The sequence below is a fragment of the Symphalangus syndactylus genome, chromosome X, assembly GCF_028878055.3.
Source record: "Symphalangus syndactylus isolate Jambi chromosome X, NHGRI_mSymSyn1-v2.1_pri, whole genome shotgun sequence".
Taxonomy (NCBI): Eukaryota; Metazoa; Chordata; class Mammalia; order Primates; family Hylobatidae; genus Symphalangus; species Symphalangus syndactylus.
The window spans coordinates 126735227-126754435 of NC_072447.2; the positions used below are offsets into that span (position 1 = coordinate 126735227).

Below are 19209 nucleotides of genomic sequence, written 5' to 3' on the forward strand. Positions count from 1 at the left end.
TTATATATATTGATTCATTAAGTAATAACTTAAAGATTAAAGATTATGGCCTGAAAATGACAAGTTGAACAGGTCTGTTAATGTCTTATAGTAGAATTTAAGCTGTGGCTCTTCTCTGGCACTGAGGTATATCAAATGCTTTTTTTCAAAGTATGTATTTTATTATACTAAACTAGACACTGTCATAAAGAGCAATGGCTTTCAAAATTTTTTTACCATGACCCACAGTAAGAAGTAAATTTTCCATCACAACTCAGTATACACATATGTATATAACCAAAGGTTCACCATACTTTACCCTTACAATGTGCAATGCACTCTGATATTTTCTGTTGTGTCATTTTTTTAATTCTGGTTACAATTCAACCCAGAAAGAGGGCACACAACCTACAGAATAACACTAGCCTAGAGTAACAAGTATTATTCTTACTATGCTTTTAAGTAATAAATTATTGCCTTTATGAGCTCTATGTTTTCCACCATATGGGTGATCCCTCCTCCAATATTGTCTTTTGTGTGTCTTTTGAAATAAATTATACCTTTAAGCCTTTTAATAAAATGTTATACTTCTTAGCATATTTCTGATGTATACTAGTGAAGAGGAAACATGTTTCTCCTTGTCTTAAGAGCTCTATTCATTATATGTTTGTGGTGCTCAATTGTATAACAGCAATCATGGTGATGTGTTTCTAGAACTATTAACACATTTAGAAATTTCTGATAATAACATAGTTGTTACTCTAAGATTTGTGGTTGCCTTGACTGCAAACACCAGCAGTACACTGTATTTCTGTTTAATGGCCACGGTTGGAATGCAAACTCTTCAGAAAGCCCAGAATGTGAGCATGCATTATATACTCTGACTTTTCTCAAAATTGAAGCAATTCAAGAAATCATGAGACCACATTTTAAAGTAGAATTTAAGTATTAGAGCAGGAGGAAATGTCAGACATAAATTAGCCCAATTGCTTCCATTTACTGGGGGCAGAGGGACAACAACCACTTCCCTCAGCTCCCACTGTGTGTAGGCACTTTACCTCCATTATCACATGGATTTTAATCCTCAAAACATCACTGCAGAGTGGGCATTATACTTATTTTTAAGTTGAAGAAGGTGATAGTCAGATTAAATAATTTGCCCAGCCACACAGCTAATGGCAGAGCCTGAGTACAAATCAAGCTCCAATTCCAAAACATGCTCTTTCCACCTCATGCTGCTTTTCCCACATCACAGACAAGGGAACAGCACCCAAAGGATGATGTGATGAAATCCAAGGTCATGGAGGTTTTCAGAGGCAACAGTATGATTATTCCCACTACTGCACACTGCCTCCCACTACCAACCTGAAGTTGCACTGTTTGTTCCATTCCTCTCCTCATGCTCAGGCATAAGAGCTGTTTTCCATTCTTTCAATCTCTAAAGAACTCTACCTTTTTTCTGGTTTTCAATGAAAGTAGGCAGTGAGCATTTAAAATATTATCAAGTGTGCGTATGCTCAAAGTAAGAGACTGGGAAATCAGAAACAAGACATCATGAGAAAAACTGATGGCATCATTACATTTCCACCAAATTATTGACAGCTACCTAGAAGCTTAAAGAGTCTATGTCAATATTAGGTTTGAACTACCATAATTGTCCAGAGTGAATAAGTTTGTTCTACATGAAGCTGGAGGCTGAGCTAACTCTAGAGAAGGTAATCAATATAATAAGCTGAGGTTTTGTCCACATACAAACTGATTTATTAGGAAGAGTCAGTGGAAGGTAAGAGGAGATTCAATTCAACCTTTTTCCCCCTGAGTGGGGAAGCAGAAGACAGGCAGTGGGTACAGGCAGATGGAAGAAGCATAGTGGTTAAGCACGTGGGCACTGGAGTTAGCCTCACTAGATTCACGATCTGCTTAGCAGTTGTGTAACCTGGGGCAAATCACTAAACCTTGCTAAGCCTCAGTTCTTCATCTGTAAAATAAAAAGCACAGTGTCTGGCATGTAAGTTCTCAATAAATGATAGCTATTGTCATTATTAAATTGGCTGCACATAACCATGCTAGTTTCACAAATACTAACAGCTAATATAACATTTGCATTTTAGTTCCTAAAACTCCTTGGGAATACAGTTGAAATACCAGTTAGTATCAAAGAGCTGACCTCTGATGAGAAATAACCAGCAACATTCCTTCTTGAACTTGCTTTTGTTAAAGATTACAACTCTTGCAAATATTTTTATTGTATTATTCTACTATGTCTTACTGATATTGGCTGGAGGTTGTAACTTTATGTTTAATATGAAATTTATTTCCTTTGTAAAACTGGGATAGAACCACTAAGCAGTCCAGAGTCCAAGTCCTTCCAGACAAATGCTCCCCCTGGTGACTTTCTGTGCAGCTGCAGGGACATCTGAGGGCTAGACAAATCAAAGACATGAGAGTTGGGGGAATTATTACAGAGAAAATGGAAAGAACAGATGAACTTGAACCTGATTACTGTGTACAGATGTTTCTAAAGGTGTTACTCTCCTGTTAAGTTTTCAAGATACGAAGTACTTTGTTGAAGAGGGCAGGGGATCTGTCCAGATTAGTTGACATGTAGATCCTCCTTTAAAACGTAAAGTATGTGCAGAATAATAAAAGACAGGAAGGGTATAAAATAAATGAGATCAAAGACAATAGGATTTTTGGCTATATTTTAAGCATACCCTTTCCTCTGCTGATGTATGACCACTGTCTTTATCTTACTGCAAATTCACTTCAAAGTAGTAGTGATGTGATAATAAATTAATGAGGTAATAGCAGAATTTTTATTACAACTATTTCATGGCTTTTCTGGCTAAAAGCTGTAGTTTTCAGTCTTTGGGACATGGTTACTTATTCCCATCAGAGAAGACTGTAAGAACCAAAGATTGATTCTGCACATTTTTTAAAAATCTGTCACAGACATGGCATTAAATGGAGTATAGAAAGGATGCATACTTTGGAAGAAAGAAGAGAAAAAAAGGAATGATAAAGAATTTGTACAATAGAGAAGCAGTTTTCAGTCCCAGCTCTTCATCTTGTAAAGCTAGTAAAGTGAAGATTATAAAATTTACTTACAAGATAAAGGTTATAGCACATAGCTCACTTTTATTATCATTTCAAAGGTCATAAAATACATTTTATTATTAACTCAGAAACTCTAGTTCTTTATTATTACAGATAACAAGAGCATTGTATATTATTTGATGTACGTATTTTGCAGTGCTTTTATATGTCTGTTTTCCTCTTGCTGCTAATTTACTTTCATTAACTTCACGCCTCCTCTTACATTTCCTCAAAAGGTATGACACGCTTCTTATAATGCGCTTTTCTAAACACTAAATGTGCAGCATTTTACAGCCACTTCATTATGCTAACCTTGAAATCTGTCTTGTGCAACAAAACTATTTGAAATGAATGTTAAACATTTTGTAGCTGCATTAATGGAGGGAAAGATACTGGAAAATGACAGGTCTTTTTAACTCAACTATAAAGTCTTGTCTTATTTTAATAGATCGTTTATAAAATGTGATGGGATTGACCCATCAGTCACTTTTTATATAACCTCCATGTGAAATGTGAGTTTAAGTGGCTATAGTTTCCTTAATGAGAAAAGGTAAATGTAAAAATGCCTATGGAGCTTCTTCCCTGTAGGTTCCACTGCACTTTTTCTCAGTGAAAGGATTGAGGCGCCTATGCTAAACAAGGGAATAAAGTGGTGGAAATTCCATCAAATCTTTTGTCTAAGCTACTACTGTTTTGAGGGGAGAATGTTGAATGCAAGCTTGTGCATTCCACACTGATTCCACTGAAGCTCCTTTTCTATCTCTGCTGAGGTATGCAGGTACTGTTATGCCATTTTTATGTGGGTAATCACGCAAATTCTCCATGCTCATAGGTATATCATGATATTAACCACAAAATTGCCAAAGTCAATAACCATGTGGACAAGAGGCCACGAAAATGATCATTTTGCATTTAGGTTTATTTTCAGTCATGTCAACAACCAACAGCTGAGTCATTCAGATCAACCACATGATGATCTGAGTCAGTACTAAAGTGGCCAAAATAACCAGATTATGATGTGCAGGCTTGATTTTAGATCAGACTGACACAGCCACAGTCCATTAGCCTCAATACAATGGCACAGTGTAATTTCCATAAATTACTGTATTTTTCTCCACATTGTCAAGTAGACAATGCATAAACTACCATTAGTATTCACAGCAGCAAAATATACCTCTTTCCATATCAAACTGTGATTCTGGAATTACTCCAAAGTCAGTTTTCTCCTTGGTCTGGCAAAACCTCATCATTCCAAATAAAAATGACAGTCACAGTTGTGTCCCAAATGAACAACAGATAATAAACAATAATTATATAAATATGTTTGGTTTTCATGCCACTATATTTCTTAGCGTTTGGAGAAACTTTGTACCTTCTATAACTTACACATCATTTTGGATTTTCTTATACAAAATACAGGTATTTTATACTACAAAAATGTGGGTATTTCTCTCCTAGTGAATAAGTTTAAATGTTTTATTTTCTATTCCGCCTCTCTGTGCCTCAGTTTCTTTATCTGTAAAATACCTCTGTTTGCTTATCTTTAAAATAGTACCTAACCATAGGGATAAAGAATTAAAATAGTTGGCACAGGTAAAGCAATTAGAACAGAGTCTGGCACACAAGAAGTGCTCAATAAGTATTAGCTATAATTGTTATCATTTTTGTTCCTCTATTACTATGGATGTTTCTTTGGAGTGTTAATCTTTTATATAGCAAAATTATTTCTAGAGTTAGATCAGTTCAGAATAAATTAAATGTATGTGGCAACAATGAAGAAAGACTCTGAAAGGTCTAAATGCATAATCAAAACACTCTGTATACTTTTAGCATTCAGAAGTGTGCACATTCTTTTCTGACTCATCCAGATGTTTTCACTTCTGATTAAAAGAGAAATGTTCCCAGATGAAATCCTGAGATAGTGTAACTGTTAGAAAAATCTACTGCAAAGCAGATTTTCAAATTCAAAAAGCTAAAAGTGATCATGTTCAGGAAATAAATAAGGGTTGTCTCAGGAATCCAGGGACCAACAGGAACTGCAGATTTAAAAAAAATCAAGTCAGTTTGTTATAGTTAACCAATAATAAATATTTATCAAAATACCTGCCAAAATTATTCAATCGGAGCGTAGCATCTAAAACAACTGAGTTTTCCAGAGGCCAGAAAAAGGTTATCTTGGGACACAGGAATTTAAATTTGCTTTAAAGTGGTGAAATGCTGGTACAGACAGAGAAGAGCTTGATTTGCCGGCTCTCAGCCCAGAACTACCCTCTTCCCACAGAGCCTGGAGATATGCCAGGCTCCTACGCCTATTCTTGACTTTATGACAGAGTGGGTTCTCTTCCTGTGAGCTTTTCTGGGCATGGGAGAACATAGCGTAACTAGGATGGAGCTCTGCCACACAGCAGAATTATCCTAAGGATGATGTGGCAATGTTTTATAAAACCTAGGGAGCAGATTTTCATTTCTGCAGACAGAGCCAGCCTTCAGCAACACTGTGAAGGAGATGAAGTTTCCTGAGTACAAGCCATTACCCATCACTGAGCATTCAATTCCCTCACACTGTCCAATAACTTCCTACGGTCCCTGTCTCTGAGGAACACTCATGATGTAGGACCAAACTTGCAACCCTGTCTGCACTTTGAGAGTTTTATGAAGTGCTGCTGCTTAGTCCCAACCCCCAGGGTTATGATTTAATTGGTCTTGGATGAAGCCTAGGCAAGGTTTTTTTGTCTTTTTGTTTTGACGTGTTTTGACTGAAGCTCCCTAGGTGATATTGATATGCAGGCAGAACTGAGAATCACTGATGTAGAAGAACAATGTTTCTCAGTTTGGTCTGCAGACCACTTGCAGCAGAATCACCTGTGATGCTTAAGAAGTGCAGATTATTGGGCATTCAGCTATTCTGAATCTGCATTTTAACAAACACCTCAGGTAATGCTGATGCACAGTAACATTTAAGAACAAAAATTTCCCCTTATTAAAACTTACCCATCTTCTTTCCCATTCCCTACTAACTGAATAAACAGTGGGTGCTGTTGAAGTAATGTGTTACGTTTTGATCAAGCCTCCTGAAAACAACACAGAGGGTGATTCCAATAGTATTTCTCTGTCGGACCAGGAGGATGATTTTGTTTTCGTTTTCTGTGTGTGGGGGTGGAAGGTGGTGTGGAGGAAGCAAGCCTTTTAATGCCTCTAATCCGACTATACGGGTAGTTTCCTACTTTACTTGGAGTCTGCCCTGAGTGGTTAAGGCTTAGTTGTCAAAGGAGAAAGTTTCTAATCTCCTGGGCTCCAAAAGCTATTTATATGAAGATGATAATAAATATTATCATCTAGCTCCTCGCATGGGTGACCAACTCCACAAAATAGCAATGTCTTTGTTAAATTTATTAAACTCAAAGTGAATAGTGTTCATTTTCCAGCACCTGCCCATTTATCTTCAAGTGAGAAGAGGTTTTTGACTATGTTTCTCTCATGACATTACCTTGTAGGAGTGGTTTTCAACCTTGGTTGCACTTTGTAATCACCTGGTGAGCTTTAAAAAATGTAAATGTCTGCGTCCTACCTCCCAAGTTCTGATTTAATTGGTGGGCCTGGGCATGAGCTTTTTTTAAGATCCTAGGTGATTTTAATGTGCAGCCAAGGCTGAAAACCATTTGCTTCTACAGGTGTGCCCAGCAAACTTCACAGGAAGAGAACTCAATAAGTTAAATTATTACTTGTGGAAGCAGGAGATGGTAAAAAATATTTTTTCCTGTAATTAAAAGGAAAAATCCTGCTGGGAGTGCACTTGTAGTCCCAGCTATTCAGGAGGCTGAAGCTGGAAGATAGCTAGAGCCCAGGAGTTCAAGTCCAGTCTGGGCAACATAGAGAGACCTGACCTCATTTTTTAAAAAGAAAATCCTGCTTTGAAATGTGTATAGGCCTGACGAGTATTATGCATGCACCATCATAATATGCCATCATGACATGGGGTATTGTTGTTAACATGTGACCTTTGTTTAATGTTTTAATTCCCTCACATCATCTACTTCCCTCCTTCATCAGCTATACTGAAACCACTCCTCTTTCCAGAAATAAAGACAAGGATTTCTTAAACTTAGATCTGGCCCCTCTGGGTCTGGATTTGTTTTTGTTTTGTTTTATAGATCACTCTCCGGGCGCATTGTTGGAGGGGTTTGGTGGTTCTTCACCCTGATCATAATTTCTTCCTATACTGCCAATCTCGCTGCTTTCCTGACTGTGGAGAGGATGGTTTCTCCCATAGAGAGTGCTGAAGACTTAGCTAAACAAACTGAAATTGCATATGGGACCCTGGACTCCGGTTCAACAAAAGAATTTTTCAGAGTAAGTGCTTTGCAGTTAATTGAGCCTGCTGATTTTTATTTTATCATCTTCTCACAAAGGCAAGTTCACAGTGCTTTTAAGGGAGAGTTGGGAAAGAGTGGGAATGTTATCAAAGGAGACCATCTTAAATACTGGGCTGCTTGGTTGGTGATCTACTTCATTGTCGTTTAGAACCAAGACTGGAGTAAGACATAACAAGTTGCATGTCGAGGGCACTGAGTTTGGACTCCCAGGTTTGAATCCCAACCCTGCCACAAAGTGATTGTTTGTCCTTGGGCAAGCCATTTAACTTCTACCAGCTTCAGTCCCCTCACTTGAATAATGAGGGGATTGAACTAAATAATATATATTCTGCTTTCTAGCTTTTACAGAAGCAGTGCTTTTATGTCTCAGAGGTTCACAGAAGTTAGGCAATTGACTCTAAGACTGATGAGTAATGGACTATAAGAAATTACATATTCTATTTTAAATGTTAGTTGTCTATTGAGATGTATTACAATTGTATCAAGTATTTGTGTACATGGTGATAATTTCATTTTCAGGACAGCTGATGTTTTAATTTCTTGGGTAGACGTATTCCCTCAGCTCCTCATAGGCAAAATCTTATTGGGGAAACAGTAAATTGTTCACTAGCAAAAGTTAATAAAGCCATGTGAAGTCTGTCAAGAGGAAAGATGAAAGGAGATTGAAGCAGGAAATGATAGAAGGATAATATGAGGGACAAACCACTTTCACATAAACCATTAAGATCTTTATTCTATGGTAACTGGACTATTAAGGAAGAATACTAGTAGAGTTTTTAAGAACTAAAATGTTTTTTCAGTTACCCCAACAAGAAAAATATGCTAATTTAGATTAGAAAATGGACACATTCTATAATATTACTACTGCCTGCTACTGTAACCACAGTAATTAGTTGTAGCAATGATCCAGAAGCCACTTGGGTAGTAGGTGGAGTAGTTAGTCACTCTCTCCAACCAATAATCAAGTTATTGGATGACAGATATAATTGCTTATTTTTCCTCAAAGGCCCAGAGTAAACAGATGGTGGTTCTAAACCTGCTTTTTAAATACTCAATAAGAAATATCATTTCTACATGTATTATGATGAGATTTGTCCAATTACTTCACAGTAAACCAGGAAGAGTATGTTTCTTGACATTATAGCAATTAACTACAAACTGTTTTCACTCCCTGAAAGAGAATGTATTAGTCCTGGGACCCTTTCAAGAATTCTCATTGATTCAAGATATCCATATCTCACCTTTACCACCTGTTTACTGAGCAGATCATAATCCCCAACTGGGAGGAGGGGTCCAATGTTGGGAGCATCAAAATAACATGAAGACCCTCTGGAACTAATCTAGCCTTGACCCTCACTACTATGGCAGTCCCAGAAGCTTATTTAGAAACAATCTCCTGCCCCCATGAAATCACTCACATTTATCAGGGCTAGAAGCCAGGGATTTCCATCTGATGAGTAGTCAACACATAACCAGCTCCATGGAAATCTGGTTTGATATCAACCTTCAACAGAGCTTATGATAACCATCTCAATAGGCATGAAGTTTCTATATGAAGTAATTAACCACTTAGGATATCAAGACACCAGAAGTTTCTATATGAAGTAATTAACTACTTAGGATATCAAGACACCAGAAGTTTCTATATGAAGTAATTAACCACTTAGGACATCAAGACACCAGACTTGAACCCTCAGATAAGAGATACTTATTCCACTGGAAAGCATTTTTCTTTCAAAAACAATTAGAGATTAGAAAGTTGTGCTTTAAATGCTAATCAATAAATGGCATCAATTCCCATTAGGCTTTCAAAGGCCATTCATCCATATTGCAGGCAAAACGAGGCTCTCTGGAAAGATGAAGAGATTTATTAGCCCAGAGGCAGAAAGTGTGACCAAATATTCATTGCCCCCATGCCCAGACCCCATCTCCCACTTATTTTGTGTCTTTCTCAAAAACTAGGAAAGCATCTACTAAATCATTCAATGATGATTTCATTAAAGGGCATCATATTACCAGAGCTGATTTGAATTAACATTTAATTCTGAGCAAAGCTATTGCCACATTCTGATTGGTTTGTGGTTTCTAATGCTCATCAATTCCTAGCCAATGAGTAATTCGTATGGAAATTGAGCTGTTTTGAAAATCTGATTAGACAGGGAGCTGGATATTTCTAAGTATAAGGAAGTACAAATCCTTTTATAGTTCTGGCATGCCACTTTTTCTGTTTCCCCAAATGGTCACTGGTGGCATCATTAAGGACTTGGTGGGGTGGTTCTTCAGGGCAGCACATGAATGTTGATTATCTAAAAGTGGAACTATAAAAGCAGCATAGAAAAACCAACTCCTTTAAACTGCTTATACTGAAAATGTTGTCTAGACCCAACAAAGGCTATCCTTGATATTCGTACAGTACAGGGTTGTGGGGCCAGCGGCCAACTGGTCTCCAAGCCATTTAAATCCAACGGGGCAAAGAAGGCAGCCAGCAAGAGCACATCATCGTTTATTAGGGACTTGACTGCCACAGTCATGTCACTTCCCCTTCAATCTTCAGTGATGTCAAGTCATAAAGGTAATTTTAAAAACTAACTCCTGGCCGGGCGTAGTGGCTCACACCTGTAGTCCCAGCACTTTGGGAGGCTGAGGCAGGCAGATCACGAGCTCAGGAGATTGAGACCAGCCTGGTCAACACGGCGAAACCCTGTCTCTACTAAAAATACAGAAATTAGCTGAGCGTGGTGGTACATGCCTGTAATTCCAGCTACTCGGGAGGCTGAGGCAGGAGAACCGCTTGAACCAGGGATTCAGCAGTTGCAGTGAGCTGAGATCTTGCCACAACACTATAGCCTGGAGACAGAGTGAGACTCTGTCTCAAAAACAAAAAACAAAAAAAAAAAACAGTAACTCACACACACACACACACACACACACATTGGGGATCTCTGAGAGCATGCCTTATGAACTTCAGAGGATGAAACAAGATCACATGCAACATTTACAAACATAATATGAACTCATTTCTTCCCATGCTAACTCTATACTAATACTACAGGGACCAAATTGTAATAACATAAGACAGCCTAGGGCCAGCCTTCTAGTCCTTCCACTAAGAAATAGGAATAAATAAAATAAAATTCTTTTCTAATTGCCCTGCAGACATTTTTACTTGTCCTGAGTAAAGCTGCCATTAAAATGATGGTATTTTTAAATGATTCATTTGTTTCTCTCATTTTCTGAGCTTTCCCTAGATGTCATCTTACAATCCCATAATCAGTGGAACAGAGGGACCTGTTCCATCAGGAAAGGCAGGGAGCAGAATGCATGCTGCTAGAAGAGACATCTGGAATATTACTATAAACTCTCTTGATTTGAAAACTGATTTCCTTAGACAGCAGCTCCAAAACTATATATCCCAACCAGATGTAGAAGCACATATGCCAAAAAAACAAGTAGATGGGTTTATTGTTGTTGCCCAGAGAAATGCTACAATGATTTGGAAAGATGCACTGAAATGACCATTCTCCACTAGGTTTTGGAAATTTAACCTGATACAGATTCATGTTAAAAGGTGGCACTGGAAGAAAAAGTAATTTCAAAGTTCTCTCTGCCTGCAGACCTTTAAAAGTATTAGAAAATAACTAGGATGCTGGATTTCTTTTTTTGTGAAAATTGATATTAATATTTTATTAAGATGCACTCAAATAATTATTTATACATTTATATGCATAAACACCCAAAATATTTTATACATGGAATCATATAACATAGTATTCTCTTGACATTATTTGTTTGTTTTTTAAAACTCAAATAAGTATAGATTTACTTTTTTTTTACTTCATAGTATTTAACTTTACTTCAACTCTATTATTTCCTTTATCAATTTCCTCTTGATAAATGTTTAACCTTTTGAAAATATTTTGGTGTTGTTAACAGTGGTTCAATAAACATTATTTTCCATTGATGTAATATAATTATTTTAAAATTTTTTTAAATATTTACCCTTCAGTTAGATCCCTTAAAGCACTTAGCCTGTGATGTGACATAAGCCATGTAATGCCCAGCTGCAGACAAAGCTGGCTTCACAAAGTTACAGAATGTAGTAGGCACCTGGCTAAGGAAAATTCTACCCCACAAAATATTTAGCCCCCAATAGGCACTTTAACAGGAATCACATTTTTCCCCTTTTTACATTAAATGTCTGATGGTGGAAGAAGGGGAGATGTTTGTTCTAAAGTTAATCCTAATGGAAAAGTTAAAGGTCCAGTATTTTATTTATACCGTAATGGACAATTTTTCTCTTTCTCATTTGCTGAACTTTATGCAAGCCTCTTGTGTTTATTTGGGCACAACTCCAGAGGCCTTCATTCTTATTCTCACCTGAGTGGATGGCCCTGCCAGGTCGTGTATAACCTGTGATATGCCTGTGCATATACCTGTGTGCGTAGGCTGCTGGGGCCCTGGTATTTGGTTTAGTTTGTTGCTTGCCTTGCCGCTGCTTGGTTTCTTGATTCTCCAAAAGAATATAAGGCAGAAAAATCCCAGAGAGATGTTTCAGAGTTTCAGAACAGTACCATTGAAGATACTAGTCACACTGAAGTTTACAAGTTACATATAAGAGAACAAAGACTTCTTTCATCATTTAGACAGAGTTGGTTTGACAAAGGTTTTCAGCAAATCACATCACCAAATAAGAAACTAAACTTGCTGACTCAGCCTATTGCACTAACCACTAAACTCAGCTTCCTCCCTTAGCTACACAGGACAGAAACACATCGGGGGAAATGCCACCCTTTTTGAAACAAGCAAACTTTCGGAAAATGGCCAGGTCTGGAGGCTGACTTGTATAGTGCATCATTTTATGAGATGTATACCACACCCAGAAACCTTGCAGAAATCATCATGACAGAGATGAGATAATCTCAAAACTTTCTGATTTTATGTGGTGATTATTTGCCATGCTGGTAGAAGGTTTTATGAGAACTTAAATGCTCTCTTCTGGAAATAGGCAGTAATTCTAGAATCCCAGAAAATTTAAATCCATGTCAATTTGATATGTTTGGACAGTTGACGGGGAAATAGTACTGTTTTAATCCCATGTATATAGGGCATAAAGACACATATTAAAATAAGAAATAAGGCACCAGATCAGAATGAAGCACCATAATGTTGATGAAGGCAATAAGTTCAAGGGATAATTTTATAAAACTGTCATTAGAGTATTTGCCAAGGAGAGAGTTGCATTGTCTCTACCATATCTCTTATTTCACTATACCAGAGCCTGCATAACTTCAGTGATTATTTTAGGACTTAAGACAAATACATTATTTATTCTAAGAACACATTGATATACAACTTATATTTCACATATAAGAAGTCAATTGTCTCTTTTTGTATTAGTTTTGATCAGTTAGCTGATGAAGTCTTTGAGTCTTACCCCAATGCCGTATGCCAGATTTCTTTTCCAGATATTTGGCCATATCCCCATTACAGGTAGTTTGGGGGATAAAAGAAATTCTTTTTAAAAAATGAAATGTTTAACATTAATTTAAACCTCTTTAAGAAAGTAAATGTGAAAGAAGAGGAGTAGAGAGAGTGGTGACTTGCTCCAGTGCCCTAGGCAAGGCGGAAGAATTGAACTTTATTAGGAGACCACTAAGGGGACTGTCCTGTCTCGTGAGTTACAGGCATTGTAAGCCCTGTGAAGCACAGCTGAATTACTCATGAAGAATGTTTTGTCTCTGATTATTGTCTTGGTCCTTATAGTTTTTAATTTTTTTTCAGCACAGGCAGCAAAAGGAGGGGTTCTGCCATGCTGATTTGAAAAGTAGTCCCTGCTGATAGCATTTCGATTGTGCTTACACATTCACAACCACACACACACAAAGCATTTTCAACTGGGTCTACATTTCTTCAATATTTATTGGTTATCTATAACAGGGCTTTTGAAGTATATGCAGGAAGGGAGAAAAATCTTTCCACAAGTGCACCTATGCAGAGTATGCTGACATTTTGACATAATCCAGAAAATCAACCATTAATCTTTAAGCTTTATTATAATTGAGCTATATAAACAACAGACCTCCCTGACACCTTAATCCATCCCCTTGCCTTAGGAAACACATCAAAATGTAAAAATCTTTTGTTAAAAATTTTTCTCACCAAACGCCATGGTGAATTTAATATCTTAACAGACAATATACCTGGAAAACTGCAGCCAAATTTTATTTGTTTGAAGACACATAAAATGTGACCAAATGTTTGAGGACACATCCAAACCATGCACTAGGGGAACACATAACAACAACAGCAACAGATGAGTTGACACTAAGGGTAGCAGGTCAGGGACATCTGCTGTACATACTACTTGGCAGTTTTAAAAAAAGAAAACAATCTTTCAATTTTGACATGGCTGTTTTGATGCTGTCTTATTTTTTAAAAAGTCTTACTTTCCTATGTTATATAATACACAGCAAGAGCCATAGACCTTATAGGTCAAGACTGGAGACAGAGCAACGGCCACAGGTGAGGATGCCGAGGCCTGGCCAAAAAGGCCTCTGGAAAAGGGAAAGATGCAGTGAGACCGCCGTTGGCTTTTCCCATCCTTCAGCAGCTAGGAATCTGTGGCTCCATAGCTCTTCCTTTCAGGCAAGTCTCAGGCTGGCTGGAAAGGACAATCTCCAAGAAAGTAGAGGTTGACCTGACTGACAACTATGCACACAACTGAAAACACATCTAATTTCTGCCTCCAAGAGAAAGGAAAGCATTTAGCAATAAAGACAAGCTAATAATATGCCTGATATTCCATTATTTATTCAGCAGTCTTTCAGTAACTTTCGAGCCAAGCTTCACGCTAAGCACTGACGATCATACATCTTATAAACAAAATTAAATTCCTACCTTTTGCCAAATTACCTGAAAATACCTAGACAGGCTTTTTCACCATATTTGGAGACAGATTAACTTAAAATATAGTTATCTCACATAACTAGATGACTTTCCCTCCAGGGAAGCTGATGGTGTTTATTTCTATGGAGCTACTTCCCAGCATGGGCCAATCTATGGGTATGCTCCATGGTGACTTAGCAGCAGGGTTAATGATTCCCTGTAACCTCAGTAGGAAGATCAGCTAGTTTATGAATGAAACAGAAATGGCCTTTACCCTCTTGGAGCTCACAATCTAGTGGACCATTAATTTTCAACACACATTCACATACATTACTACACAATCCACACAACAATCCTGGGGCAGCCAGAACAAGTATCATTACACCTGAGACAAATGAGGTACATGACATTGTGATTTGCTGAACGTCACTCAGCTCAATGGAGAAAAGCTGGCACTAGGATCCTGATGCTCTGAGTCTCTAATGCAGCACATGTTAAGGCATCTGTATCATCTCCTGGTTGATCTATGTTTTTATTCCCCTTGATGGATCAATTAGAAAAGGAAATCTATGGCTACTTTTAAAAGACACTTCCCATGCTCTGACAACTTCAAAGGGTTCCAAGATAAGAAGGCAAAGAAAGGCATCTATAAAGCTAGAGTGAATGCCATAAATGCAGCAAACCGCTATTATTACATGGCTTGTTATAGTTTCTGACATGCTAAGGGTTATGTCATGTGTGTAGATGAAACTAGAAAGAACAAGAGAAAGATGAATTGTTTCTAGTTCCACATCCACTGATGACTTTCTTGTTTTTCTTTGGGTAAAGAATATTTGGTCTCAGTTTCTTCATTTATCAGGGAGAATATTCCTTGCTCTACTGTCCTTATGGGGTTGGTGAGAGGCTAATATCACAAAAGCTCTTTAAAAGTATGAAGGTGTCTACAAGTCCCAAGAAACATTAGGAAAAGGGCCTAGCAATAGAGCAATTAAAACCTAAAGACTCAGGGGGAGGGAGAGCATCAGGATAAATAGCTAATGTATGCAGGGTGATGTATACTTAGGTGATGGGTTGATAGGTGCAGCTAACCACCATGGCACACGTTTACCTATGTTATAAACCTGCACGTCCTGCACATGTATCCTGGAACTTAAATAAAATAAAATAAACCTAAAGACTCTCCAGACACAGTTCTGTAGAGATGTGAGGGGTACTTCACAAAAATAAAATAAGATAATCTCTCTGCTTTCTTGATGGAAGAGATGTGGGTTTTTTTTTTTAATTTTCTGGCTTTGGGAAGAGAAAGAAAGCTCATTCAATATTTTCCCCATCCTCTTGATCCCACTTCTACCCTTAATTATAAAATATTACTATTGTGCTCATCTCCTAGTTGATCCATCTTTAGCTATTCCTTTGTGGCCTGCAGATTCAACAACTTCAATATGCACAATCTAGAGCTGCCCTTGAAGACCATCTAGAAACTTTAGGTGCTTCCAAGGTGGCATGCCGGCCATCTGCCCAAAGTAACCAACCATATGGATTTTATTAAACTATCTCCATTAGTCCTCCAAGGTAACCTACTTGTTCATGAGAGTGTTTCACAGCCCAGAAAGCCTAAGGGGGGTAAGTCTCCATTCTTTCTGAGGCTGCCAACTCTCACAGACAGCATCAGTGTAATTAACATCACACAGGACCCCCAGATCTTTGTGAGAACTCTGAAACTGTGTTTCCTAGAAGAACTCATCTAAGGATCTCACTTTCTTTTCTTATCTGACACAGTCAAATCATCTAATAGCCTTCCAGTTAAAGGAATGAGGCCCATCTGTTCAATTAGACTTTACCTGAGTTCACCTGGCAAGCCTGTGTAGGTTAATTATTTACAGTCCTCCTTCATGCAGAAGCCTAAAAACTTGACCGTAAGGATTCAAGTAAAATTCGACTTACGGAAACTCAACTAACAAGGACAATTAACTGGAATGCTTGGTTGCACTCCACTTTTGAAAGGAAAAGGCAACTTAGACACACAAAACCTTGATAAGAATTTTTTCCCCAAAAGCCTACTAGATGATGTCCTGCAGTCAGATTCATTCTAGTCTTCAACATCATTCACATTTTGGTCAGAGAGTAAATGTATTGAATGTTTATCATAGCAATTTAGGCACCAGGTATACAGTACAGGAAACATGACAGAATCCCTACCTTCAAGGAGCTTGCATTCTGTTGGAAGGAGACAAACCATAAACACATAAAAAATAGATGCATAGGTACTGATAGGTGCTTCAGGATGCTATAATAAAGAATGACTTAGGGTTAGAAAAATATTTTAAACTGGGAGGTTGGGTTGGAGGGAGGGTTTAGGGAAAGCCTCATTAAGGAGGTAACATTTTATTAGAGATCTAAATGATAAGAAGATGTAGCTATGTGAAAATCTGATGGAAAAGTATTTCAAACAGAAGTCATGCTAAGTACAAAGTTCCTGGGGCAGAAACAATCCTAGAATGTTTAAAGGAAGGAAGAAGACCACTGTGGCTGAAGAATAGTAGCCTACATTAGAATTATAGTGATGGAGATTGTGTGAAGGAATCAGATTTATGATTCATTTTGGAGGTAGAGTCACAGAATTTGCTGATGGATTGGACAACATTTATGAGCAAAAGGAAAGAGCCAAGGATGACTCTCAGATTTTGGGCCTACATCCCTTTTCAGTAATCACTTATGAAATCTATAGTCACGAGGGCTGAAAAGGTATACTAGGACTGGTTAAGAAATTTTCCAAAGCGTTGGAGAACGTTAGCTGTCTGAAGGGAAGATTGCCTCTGTTATAAATGTTTTAAACAGATCTATTGAGATATAATTCATATATCACACAATTCATCCATTTAAAGGGTATAATGGTTTTGTTATATCACATTATTAGTTTTTTTAAGTTGTGATAAATATATTTAACAAAATTTGCCATTTTAATCACTTTTAAGCACACAATTCAGTGGCATTAATTGCATTCACAATGTTATGCAACCATCATCACTAATTCCAAAATATTTTCATCACTTCAAATAGAAACTCTATAACCATTAATCAACTTCTCATTCCCTCTTCTCCCAGCCCCTAGTAACTTCTAATCTATTTCCTGTTTCTATGAATCCACCTATCTAAGTACCTCATATAAATGGAACAATATGTCCTTTTGTGTCTGGCATATTTCACTTAGCATAATGTCTTCAAGCTTCATACATGTTATAGAGCTTCATTCCTTTTTAAAGGCTGAATAATATTCCATTGTATGTATATGCCACATTTTGCTTATCTATTCATCTGTTGATGAATACGTGACTATTTGTGAATAATGCTGCTATAAACATTGGCATACAAACATCTGTTCAAATCCCTGCTTTCAATTCTTTGGATATATACATAGGAGTAAAATTGCTGGATCATATGTCAATTCTATGTTTATCTGCTATAACTTTTTTTTTTCCAAGACAGAGTCTTGCTCTGTCACCCAGGCTGGAGTGCAGTGGCACAATCTCAGCTTACTGCAACCTCCGCCTCCTGGGTTCAAGCAATTATCCTGCCTCAGCCTCCCTAGTAGCTGGGATTACAGGCGCATGCCACCACGCCCAGCTAATTTTTGTATTTTTAGTAGAGATGTGTTTTTACCATGTTGGCCAGGCTAGTCTTGAACCTCTGACCTCGTGATCTACCTGCCTCAACCTCCCAAAGTGCTGGGATTACAGGCGTGAGCCACCACACCTGACCTGCTATAACTTTCTAAAAGTCTATTTTGAAATAAAATAGATGAAGGCATCTTCTGTTCTGTTTTCTTCTCATTCCTGTTTAAACAATCTCAATCTTGAGGCAATAGATGTTTCTGCTTCAGTAGGAAGAGGGATGCTGGATAACTGGTGTTGGGGCAGATCTGTAGTTAATATCACAAAGTTTCATCTTGATATCATGAATGAAGTTAAGGAGGAGGTATATGTAAGTATGCATGTGTCAGAAAAGATCGAAAGCCTTGTCTACACCACACATTTATACAAAGCCTTGGACATTTTAGTTAGTGGCCCCAGCTTTTAGCAAAAACTTAGGGGAGCATGCTTCCTTTTTCTGTGTTTGGGTTGCAACTCTGGTGCCTCAGCAGGATTGCACTAGCATGCAGGCAACGGATGATAAAAATGGAACTCATTGTCCTCCCTCTGTTCTAAATGGTTTAGAATGTTACCTGTTGGAAGAGAGGGGCTTGGATAGAGATAATCTATTGCATTTCTCTCCAGTCTTGACTGCAGGAATCTATCTATAAGCTGCCCTCAAAATTGATCTTCTATCTGTATACTCTGCGGTGACCTAATGAAGATGTCCCTGAACGTGGTTAGCTTCTATGCCTAGAGAAATCTGAATTCCAGAACTGAATCTTAATTCCCAGTTTTATCAAAATTCTTATGTGTTTATAGCCTGATTTATATGACCCTCAACTTTACTTCCTTTGAGTCTGGTCTGGGTTACAGACTATTATTTTTATGAGAAATATTTTATTTATTTTTTTAATTAAGGTATGTTACAAATAAAACTTACATATCCTGTCATTCTTGGCAATATGAATTCACCTTGAGGGCATTATGCTAAGAGAAATAAGTCAGGTATTGAATGAATTATCTAATACCTAAATCCAATAAGCAAAAATAGTCTGTTAGTTATCTCTGTTAGGGGTATGCTTGTTATAGTCAATTCATATTCCTGTTCTTTTTTCTTTTTAATTTTCATTTTAGGTTTGTGAAGATTTGTTATATAGGTAAATTTGTGTCAAAGGGGTTTGTTGTATAGATTATTTCATCACCCAGATATTAAGTCCAGTACCCAATAGTTATCTTTTCTCCTC

General features: G+C 37.5%; 1 protein-coding gene across 4 annotated transcripts in view; it reads left to right on the plus strand.

Moving 5' to 3' along the window:
• GRIA3 (glutamate ionotropic receptor AMPA type subunit 3) overlaps positions 1-19209 on the plus strand; it is a 311313-nt gene that overhangs the window by 240681 nt on the left and 51423 nt on the right. For all 4 annotated transcript variants that reach the window (XM_063634906.1, XM_063634907.1, XM_055269444.2 and 1 more), the window contains one exon: positions 7227-7425. In XM_063634906.1, the coding sequence (XP_063490976.1) occupies positions 7227-7425 (199 nt within the window). The remainder of the gene's footprint in view (positions 1-7226; positions 7426-19209) is intronic.